Here is an 11,011-nt window from a genome sequence, read left to right as displayed (position 1 = left end):
TTAAACTTAAATCGAACAAAATAAACCAAATCGTAACTGGGTTTTCAAAACATACCTCATATAAGTCATTACATTGCACTTGATTAATTTTCGAATCATCGATTAATCGAAGATGATGAAATTTTGAGTTTTAATGGAGGTTACGGTTTATGGAAGGAGGAGAAGAAGAAAGAAAACAAATTTTCAATTTAGCTTTGATTTAGCTTTGATTTAGGTTAAAAAATGGGGAGGGTAATCTAGTTAATTTACACCCTTTATAGGACATCCCCTAACCAATTAGAGGGACGTTACTATCACACTGCCGCCCCTCTAATAAACCATACCGCCCCTATAACAGGTTACTAATATTAAGCATGTGATAATATGGATATACATACAAATCTAATTTACGGAAATTAGGAGTCACGCATAAATAATATGACCACTTTCTTAACAAACTTACAAATGGCCCTACTGCCTTACATTTGATGAGTACTCGGTTCCCATGTTAATGCTCGACTTGATGAAAATTGTGCCTGACGCATTTCATCTTCTTCCAAACAGGGAGAACCATCTGTACTACTCTGACCAAAAATATCTGGAATCTCGTCCCATTTTTTATTCTCCCTTGCTTCCCAGTATCCACCTACATACCTGTAACAATCATCTTCCTTACCCTTTCTGAACCATTTCGGTTGCCATCCTCTTTCCTGCAACCTCCTCGCCTGTACAACATTATATAACATCATTAGGGAAAGCTAACTGCAGACAATTTTTAAATTTTGTGTGGCTTCATGGACACCATAATTTTGGTTCTTGTTTAAAAGATAAGTTCCATCACACATTTTTTTAAGGCATGGTGTTCAGGTCAAAACATATGCACTCTATGACACAAAATATCATACCTTGCTGAGCATACATTTCACTACCAGGCAATGATGGCTATCATAGACACAACTATCTCTAAGAGGAAACAAAAACCGAAACCATGAATGACCAAATCAAAAAAAAATCAAAAAACAAATCAATGAATGCCATTCTTCACTAGCAGTTGCATACTTCATTAAGTAGTAGGCGAACTGAATGTTGAAAATGATGCCTACCTGTCTTTGTAGCTGCTCAAGCCTTAGTTTCTCTGCATTTGCCAACTCATATTCACCACTCTCCAAGTGCCTTTGATCTGGTCTGAGTCTTGAGTCAGTTGGAGGCAATATTTGTTGTAGACCAGGTGCCAATTCATTCAAAGAGATTGCAAAAGGTGTGAGATTATATCTAGTCAGGGTAACAGATTTTTCACGCTCCCACAAAAGCACAGCTTCTGACATGGGGTCATATCCCTTTGGCTTTGTAGTCGGATCTCCTAGAACATAGTACATTGCTTCATCCCACTTCCCTACTAACATAGCTACCTTCTGTCCAGTTCTATTATCTTGAACGAATCCTTGAACCTGCATGTTCATGATAATTATTTGTTTCCCAATTAGCATATCACAATAGGCGCACACAAAAAAACAGAAGCTTGTCCAGCAGCTTATTTAAGAAAGAGACCAGAATGCGAAGTTTTTGATACTTCTAGGTATCACTATCAATGATATTCCATAAGATCTGAGCTTCTCTCTTGAAACTCATTGTGATGATGATGTGTAATAGCGTAACCATGAATATTTCATTTACAAGAACTCATGTACCTGGTGAGGGTTTCGATCAATTATAGATTGTTCTTTGAATTTCAACTTGCACGAGTAATCACCACTCCCCTTTACTCGCATAGTCCCATAATGATCACAGTAGATTTTACCAAGGATGATGTTATAGATGGAAGTGGTAACCTTGCTCCATTGAAACATCTCTCCATCTTCAAACTGCAGTGAAAGAACTCCAACAGGGTCAAGCTGGATTGAACGCCCCCAAAACTTCCCTTTCAGGTTAGAGTCTGCCCAGAACTTCCAGCCTCTTCCATCACAATGGCAAGCAACGATTGTAGGGTGGTGACTCACCTGAATCAAACTATTAGTTAATACATGATAGTAGACATTATGATAGTTTATGTATCTGCTGATGGTGTAATCTCAAATTCAAGTGGCTTTTTAAGTGTTTGAGACCTTGTTTTCGTGTGAGGGTCTCTGGATGTGAGGTTCATCGTTGCGTGACAAATAAATGAAGCATGGGAAAATTAACCTTTTCAGAGAAGAAGCGAAGACCTTTGTCTGGATAATCAGCCTCATAAGTCTCCCCAAGGAGAGGGTTGAAAGGCTTGCAGTGTCGACCTTCTGTTGAAGCATAACCCGACACCGCAAATGCCGCAATATTTAGGATTCTCATCAAGCTATTTCCCTGCACAATGAACATGAAATATATATGACATTGCATCTAATGCTAAGCTGTGTAATTCAAGATAGATTACTAGATGGGTCAAACTGAAACTAGGCACTTCTTTTAGAATCAGACTTAGCTACAAATTAGATTGAACTCGCACAGGAGGATCTAACCTGCTTGCCCCATTCTAGGGCTCGATCAACCAAATATGAATACTCCAAATCCTCAAAGCACTTTTGTAATGAAGAGAGTGGCTCATTGAAGTAAACAGGGAGGCAAACTCCAGACAAATCTTTTCCGATGTTATCTTTTATTATAGACCACAGACCAATAGGCTTCTCCTTTTCTTTTGGTTCAGGCAATCTATCTCTTCTCTTGACACGGGGATAATATACTGTCTTAATCTCCAAATCAACCTCACGGATACGGTCAGAAAAGAAAGAATCCTTGTCATTTGCTAAGGAATTACAGGCATTTCCTGTGCCCTCCCTTGAACGGTATGAAGCACTTCTCAGAGACTCTGCGGACAAAAAATCCCTTGTATCAAAAAATATGCCATCTTCCTCATCTGACTCGGCATCCCCTCCATCTTGACTCTCATTACATGCATCAGAATCACTTCCACTGCCCTCTGACATGATGGAATAGAAATCTGTGAAGTAGAAGAAGGAAAATTTGAAAATAAGATGAGCTGCTAAATTCAATGAAACTGGAGGAAAGTACCAGCTTGCTTTATAGGATGAATGTCAAAGGTGCGCGGAAAAAACTAAACATAAGTAACCTAAGGAAAAGAAGACAGCAACCTTAATAACAAAAAAAGATGCTGCAGAACAAAAATTCACTTGAGGAATTCACGAATATGAAATACAGAGAAACATTTTTCTACACGGGAAAAAGATTGCGAAGAAAAAAAACTACAATTTGACGATTTGTTTAGTGGAAGGTGGAGGAGGTTAAGTTCCTCAAGCCCACTACTGAATTAGTCAGACATAGGTGAATTTATTAGAATGAACATTGTGATGCAGTGAACCTAATCAAATGATTGGGCGTGTTAGATCACTACTTACCACTCAATCTTGCATTTGCTGGTCCGCAGTATGACTTGCGTCCCTTAGTTTCATCGACCACAGTGGTCTCCAGCTCTACTTTCTCTGTCTGTACAACCAAAACATAACGTAAAAGGTTTACACCTATTCTGAGAGAAGAAGGAGGTGAAACCATGAACAAGTAATTCTGGTAAATGGTATATACCAGCAAGCAAATATAACAAAAAATGTAAAGATAAGAAACAATTCAAACAATGGGTAAATAGATAAAATTTAACTGGCAAGTTGCAGGACTAAGCTAATATCAATGTAATTTCAGTCACTACAGAGAATGAAACTTGAAATTTCCAACAAGACGTATACTGTCTGCCTGAGTTAGAAATATATTTAAGATACACAGTCGAAGTTTTTGTATGTTATTTTAACGGTAATTATAAGAAAACTGAAATAGACAGATGTTGATAAAGGAGTTGTGCTCTCTAAGTTGTCTTCGAAAGGTTCTTCAACAATTGTATTATAAATGTACACACAGAGACGGCAATAGGTGATTTTACAGAGAAAGAAAAAATCATGAAAACATATATACAGAAGAGATGAAAGAAACAATCGTAAAAAGGTATCTAAACAGGTGTGCAAACTTAATGATGGATACAGACTGAATGTGTAACAACCCACCCAAGCAAACTTTCCAGTAAAAAGAATAGTAACAAATAGTAATACCTCCAACTGCCTCAATGTGTCAAGCAGGGCAATATGTTTACGCTGAAGACCCTTCAGCTGATTTTGCAGCTCAGAGAGTTCAGAGAGCATAATTGATTCACAGTCTCCAACAACTGTTTCACTCAATCCTTCCTGCAGGAGTCGTGATCGTAGCTTCTCGGTTGAAACAACAATGTCTTCAGAGGGTGCGAAGTCGCTGCTTGTCAAAATTCTAGGAAAAAGATCTTTAGCTGACAGCAGAGCCTCAATCCATTTGGCTCTGTCCTCTCTAGATACACACCGCAAATGTAGAGTCTTAGTTCCCGAAAAAATGGAAAGTCTTTTATCATCTGACTTGCTCGCACGAATTGAAGAAACCTGCCATCAACAGATAAAAAACTTATATACTTTCTTGCGACTAGACTTCGTGGTACAGATTGAATACAAGCACAAACATTTCCATTCTCATTATCTTAGTTTAAAGAATCATTCATAAAAACAATAACAAATGTCGGAAACAATAACAAATGTCGGGAACAAGCTTCTTTTACCACTCTACCTCGGATAGGCCTTAAATGTCTAAACCCGCCAAAATTGATAGCATCACCATCAGTGAAGAACAATCACAACTTGGATGTTTGTTATGTCTATGAAGCTTGGATAAGATCCTTATAGCACTATAAAGCATGTCCAAGGTTTTTTTCCTCTTTAACAAGTGGATCCCATCCTTGACCTAGTACTACCAATATTATTCTGTAGATATGGGGCCAAGAATACTGATAAATAGATATAACCTGGAATATAAACAATCACAATTTTGACAATGCAGTATATTTGTAATACTAATATAGACACACAATACCAGAAAGTCAGCAGATAACTTGTTGTTGCTACTCAAGCTATCAATAGAATGAACTATGCTCAAAACTTTCCTCATTCACAATGCCATTAACACCAAACTAACATATTACAAAATCTAAATTAGAGAGGAAAAATTATCATACCTTCAAATGTATTTCTCCCAGGGGTTTCCAACGCTTGGAGGAAGAAGATCTTGATAAACCATTAGTAAAACTACTAGCCTTTCTCATGTACCTCATAGACTCTTGCCCAATAACTTTAGCTCCCTTTTCTCTAGCAGAATTCATTGATATTTTATGAGGACCATGTATCTTATAATACGAAAGAACCCCATCTTCAAGCATAAACCATCTAGATCTCCATCCTTTCCCATAATTAACCCATTTATATAAAATCCCAGCGACACTATTATTCCCATTCCCAAAACACGAATGATCTCCTCTAACTGATTCACTTACTGTTGCTAAATCATGATGATCTATTGTATTCGGTGGTGGAAAATCATAATCTGTACCTACTGATGATACTTGAGCCGAATATGTTTGTTGTTTATTTGATCCAATCCCATTATTATTTCTATTAACATTTGATGATGCGTTCTCATACCCTATTGATAATGGTGATGAATCTGTCGATGTTTTTACAACGGATGGATTATTACTTCGATCTCTTTCTATTGATACTGGTGCTATACAGCATAACGGATTCATCGATGATCTCAATTTTTAATCAAAACTTAACAAATGTATATTATCATGATCTGAATGTGAATAAGGGGATCATGAAATGAAATAGAGAAACCCTAGATCTTAATTATGGAGTTGTATTAATTAAGATAGAGAAAGATTTTTCAGAGCGTAAGTATAAAGAGGGGACAGTTATAACTAGCTGATGGGAGTTACAGTACCCAGCAGAGCAGAGAGTTTTTCTAGAGAGAGAGTGTTTAGTTGTTTGCTATCGATTGTTATTGCTGTTGTCTGCCAACCAACAGATCCATTAAATTCGCTGAACACTAGACTCTCTATACACAAAGAGATGGATACACTCTAGACTCTATACTGGCTCTGTAGTTTTATTTCATTTTACTATTTATTTCTGGAGGGGGTGAGGGGTAAAGTGAAAGGACGTAGTCGGTAACCGGTGGATATATTTATTATTTATACAAGTAGTAGTAGTGGGGTGTGTAGGATAGATGTTTTGCAATGCATTTATGTTTATATTCAACCGTGTAGTAGCTTTTTATGTCGGGGGTACAGTAGGAGAGCTACTTAAGGTGACTGAGTCAAGGCAGTGTCAAGGGCTTTTCCACAATGAGATATGATTTTTAAGGGGGCAAATGTTAAGGGAACTTGCTGCAATTAGGCCATAGCTTAAACGCAGTCAAACAAAATGAGAATGAAAGTGCACCTCATTATTCAAATTGCACCTAACTATACGAAACTCAAAGTTAGAGCTGTCAATTTATAACCCGGTTTGCGGGTTGACCCTAACCCGGCTTGTTTCAACCCTCCCCGGCTTGGCTTGTTGTCTAAATGGGTCGAGTTAGGGTTGACATATACAACCCTACTAGAAAACAAGTCGGGCTAGGGCCAATCCGCGGGTTACCCGTCAACCCGTCAAAATTAATAAATATATCCCTCAATCCCACCAACTCTTTAAAATCCATGATTTGCAAACATATATTAGAATTAGTTAATTTTAAATCAATAAATAAAGCTAATTTTGAATCTACCCAAACAAATATAACAATTTTTAGATTTTAAATAATCAATCAATAAATTAAATTACAAGTTAGATTCATCAATCACATATTTATTCAGGATGTCCTAAATTAATAAAAAGACTAGCATAATTTAAACAGTGGGTTAGTCTTACTCACATTAATTTAAACTTATAAAATGATAAAAAAAAAGTAAAATGCTTAGTTGATGTTAGGGTTCCCTGCCTAAGAAAACTAAAGCGCCGTAACCGGATATATCGTTGATTAAGTGGCAATAAGAACGTCCACTTTACAACTCAGTGGTGGGGCTTCTAGTTAAACACCAAATTGACCTAGGTTCGACCTTTACTAAATGAATAATCCTAAACAATCCTAAATTTTAAATTTAATTTTTAAATTGATAACATTAACAAGCCAACCCGCCAACCCGTCAGGGTTGACCCGCCTAGGGCTAGGGTTGGGGTTTTGAGCTTGTTCGTGAATAGTACTAGGGCTAGGGTTGACCCTAACCCTAGTACGGGTTGGCAAGCTAGGGACGGGTTGACCCTAGCTTGGCCCGTTTGACAGCTCTACTCAAAGTGCAATGACCTTGACCAAATGAAAGTTGAGTTTTCGTTCTCATGTGAAGCACCACTTTTAGTTTGCGGATATATATAACATGGGTGACACAAGTTCTCTCACATCTATATTGATTGCTTTTATCTTTGTTTTTAAGGAATCAGTGTACTTTTCATAAGCATTCTCGTTTCGAGAGGCAAAAACTTCATGAATAGGTGTCTAGAAAAGAACTATTTTTTGTTGTGCACCAACAATTTCATCACAACCCATACAAATGAATGCAGTAGTAAGATTATTATTATTTTGTTGAGCAAAGTTAAAAACCATAATGAGTTGAATTAAAATATGAGAATTTGAGTAGTATAAGGATAAGAAAATCAAAGAAGTAGCGTAAAACAGAGATAAAAAATCAATTAAACTCATTTTATGAGACAAGATGATATAGAATTAGAGTTTCCATATATAAATAAAAAAATATCTGTTAGGATCCGACGGTATAGAAAATAGAGTTGTTGATAATAATGGATGGTTACGGTCGGATGTGAGAGGAGTGTAACAAAAAAAATGTCAAACAAACATTAATTACCAAACAACAACTGAGTTTCCGCGTGGACCAAAAAGCTCAGTTTCCGTAAAACAATTTACCAAACGGAAACTCGCCGCTTAGTTTAAGGGTAGACCAGATCTGATTAACTCTTTAGCGAAGCTAAGTCGCCACATCAAAGCCAAGCGAAGAGCCAAAATAGTTGGATTTTGCTAGAATGAAGCTATAGCGAAGCGAAAACATCAACCATAGTGCTTGGCCTTATGAAAGGGATCACTTGCGCAAAAAAAAAAAATCCCTCGACACTCTTCCAAATTGATGTGATCGAACTTGTTTCTTGACATTGATATGGATAGAGTTAACCTATTTTTTTCTCCTCGTCTCTCTAGAAATTGTGGAAGGAAAACCGGAGGTACTACACTCCGATGCTCAAGTAAAAAAGAGATCAAGACAGATTAAAGAGGAGAAAATACATAGAAATTATGTACTTAGAGATCCTGAGTTCATCTTAGACGAAAAAAAAAACAAATCTAGTTAGCTTGGGATTTATAGTGTATCCATAAACCCATTGTTAGACAAATGCTTAACATGGCGAAAGGCTTGCTGAGTTTTCATAAAAGGTTATTTATTGCGTTATAGTGTATTTCCTACTCCATGTGTACCAATTTATGACGGTATGAAAACTAATCCCTCTTGATCTCAACTTGTTGATAGGTTATAAGAATTAAACCTCGATCAACTACCAGGCATGAGCAAAGATGCTCAGCTGCTTGTTGAAGCGATATCTACTTAGGAACAAGGTTGTGCTTGGTGGCGATATCTACTTGCGAATAAGGTTGTATTTGGTGTTATGTGTCGAAACTTTTGTAGTCATAAGGTGGACAAGACCTAATTGGTACAAAATTCGAGTTGAGCCTAGTGTGTTACATACCCAGTAGTTTCTTCTGATTCTTCTATTTGGATAAAATCTAACAGACAAAGATCATGACATTATTACTGCAAGTGAAGTTTTAACTCCCTCGTAAAATAGATGACCAATAGTACTTTGAGTCGTTCAAACATTGGTATCGTATTACCATTCTCTCCACTCCGATGTGCTTGTGATGTTGCCATTTGACCTTTATTTTTCGTTGCATACGAACCCTTTTCTCCCCTTAATCAATGTCAAAAAAAATTGGTGCAATAATCTTTACCTCAACACTTTTCAAGATTTATGTTTATTGATTGAATATTCTTTTCTTGAGATTCATACAGATAGACCCGAACTTCTTTCTTCTCCAGCTCTTCAAAAATTATGGTAAAGAAAAATTAGGGGTACTTGTAAAGACATTTTGATACTCAAGTAAGAGAGAGACCAAGGCAAGTTAGTAAGAGAAGCTAATATAATTTCCGATAACGAACCTAATAATATATATTTTATTAAATAATTTTGTTACAGACATAGGGAATCATGATAAGATTACTAAAAGAAACCAGATTTTTCTTAGTCAGAAACCTAGAGTTAATTGCATTAAGCATGGTGACCCCAATACTAGTTTTTTTTTCATACTAATAAATATAAGACAAACTCATAATAATATTTCTTAGTTGGAAAATCAAACGAAAACGTTATCAGTAATTAAGATGATATATCTGATATTTTAGTGGATTAATTTAGCAATATATTCCAGTATCGGGGTATGGATATAGAAGAATCTCTCTTTTAAGTTATTCCTGAGGTTGTTACTAATGAAGATAATGAGATGCTATAAAGCTAATCCTACCTTTGCTAAAATTAAAATGGTTGTTTTTATCTTAATTTGGAAGTTCCTATGATCTTGATAGTTTTTCGGGATGTTTCTACAAAGCTGCTTGGGATGTGTTTCATAAAGGTTGTTGCTATTAGCTTTTGGTAGAGGCACAAAATCATTCTAATGGTCTAAGTTCAAAAATAAATTCCTTGTTCCTAATTTGAGAAGTGTGCTAAGAAAGTCAATCAGCGTAGGCCAATTGTCATAAGTAACATTTGTTACAAGATTTTTATAAAATTATCACTAATCACCTTAGTGGTTTGTTGCAAACTTATGTACAACATGGTGCTTCCATTAGGTGTAAATGTATCCATGAAAAAAATTCTTCCCGCCTCCGTGTTAGTTATGAAATGAGCATCAATAGAGGAGGAGGAAATGCAGGATTAAAGCTTGATATAACCCAAGCTTCGGACACTCTTAATTGGATTTTTTTTATTAAGGATTTGACTTAATTTGATTTTTTTGTTAAATTTTGTAATTGCATCAGAATTCTTCTTCATTATGCTAAAATCTTTGTTTTAGTAAATGGTGAACCTGTTGGTTACTTTAATATTGGTAGAGGCCTTAAACAAGGTGGCCTTTTATCTTCAATTCTCTTTGTAAGAGGTGCATATGCAACTAAGAAAAATATGAAAAATCAAAAAATACGAAGAATAAAGGCTTTCATTATGCTTCTAGATGTTACATGTGTCACAATGATCAAAATACTTATGATTATATTCTATGGCATGGCAACTTCAGTCAGCTGCTTTGGAGTTGGATTTGAGGTATTTTCTAGTTCTTAAATCCTCAATCATTTGATGATATTCTTAAATTTAGTAAGCATAATAGGTTGTGATACAAGTATTTGGTTTCTTACTGGTTTTTAATTATATTACGATTGAAGTATGGTTTGCAAGGAATAAAAATTTTCTTTGATGTTCAACATGTTCTTGAAAAGGTGAAACAAAGAATTATTAACCTGACCCATGACTGTAAGGCGGTATCAAAATGGTAAATATTGAATATAATTTATGATTTAAAAATTCTGAAATATTTTATAATTGCCTGTAGAAAAGTCAAATTGTTTCTATTTGGTGCTTCTTTACTTTACTTTCATTTTCTTTACTTTACTTTATCTGAGAATTGTATTATATTGTTTTGTTATGGTGCATCTTCAAGAGAAAATCAAGTCATTTTTGGGTATGGTGATATGTAGGGATCATGAAGGAAGTTATATATTTTCTGAAGTTGGTGGTATTGGAGTTGCTACTAACTTTATAGCTAGTAATTGCTCTTCATGCACTGGAATAGGAAATCTCTAATCGCATAGGAAGGTTGTGAAAAAGTGGGGGCATTATAACCACACCCAATAATTCATTCGAAAATCTGTATGGACTAACTCCATTATAATTCCGAGAGCACCAACTTAAAAAGCAAGCTCAATCAAGAAATATAGTAAAGAGTTATATCTCAATTTCTCAATACAATCTGCAATCGAACAGATAGAAATTTGTGA

The 11,011-nt window shown here is 35.8% G+C and overlaps 1 protein-coding gene across 1 annotated transcript; it reads right to left on the bottom strand.

Moving 5' to 3' along the window:
- Window positions 1-325: 325 nt before the first annotated feature.
- On the bottom strand, window positions 326-5,941 carry LOC113341898 (oxysterol-binding protein-related protein 1D-like). Its single transcript, XM_026586606.1, has 8 exons — window positions 5,045-5,941; window positions 4,062-4,418; window positions 3,363-3,450; window positions 2,469-2,947; window positions 2,158-2,313; window positions 1,668-1,976; window positions 1,083-1,427; window positions 326-704 (listed from the first exon to the last, which is right to left on the bottom strand). The coding sequence occupies exons 1-8, from the start codon at window positions 5,609-5,611 to the stop codon at window positions 459-461; spliced, it is 2,547 nt and encodes an 848-aa protein (XP_026442391.1). The 5' UTR covers window positions 5,612-5,941; the 3' UTR covers window positions 326-458.
- Between the last annotated feature and the right edge of the window lie 5,070 nt (window positions 5,942-11,011).

This window comes from Papaver somniferum, unplaced genomic scaffold (genome assembly GCF_003573695.1).
Source record: "Papaver somniferum cultivar HN1 unplaced genomic scaffold, ASM357369v1 unplaced-scaffold_32, whole genome shotgun sequence".
Taxonomy (NCBI): Eukaryota; Viridiplantae; Streptophyta; class Magnoliopsida; order Ranunculales; family Papaveraceae; genus Papaver; species Papaver somniferum.
Note: the sequence above shows the minus strand (reverse complement) of the source record. Positions and strands in the feature narration are given on the sequence as shown.

What these genes read in the sequence shown, in the direction of transcription:
- LOC113341898 (XM_026586606.1), bottom strand. Translation starts at nt 5,611, where the DNA reads ATGAATCCGTTATGCTGTATAGCACCAGTATCAATAGAAAGAGATCGA. An exon ending in TTCGCTTCTTCTCTGAAAAG is followed by an intron (nt 1,977 to 2,157) that starts GTTAATTTTCCC and finishes AGTTTGATTCAG; the next exon opens with GTGAGTCACCACCCTACAAT. An exon ending in TTGAGCAGCTACAAAGACAG is followed by an intron (nt 705 to 1,082) that starts GTAGGCATCATT and finishes AATGTTGTACAG; the next exon opens with GCGAGGAGGTTGCAGGAAAG.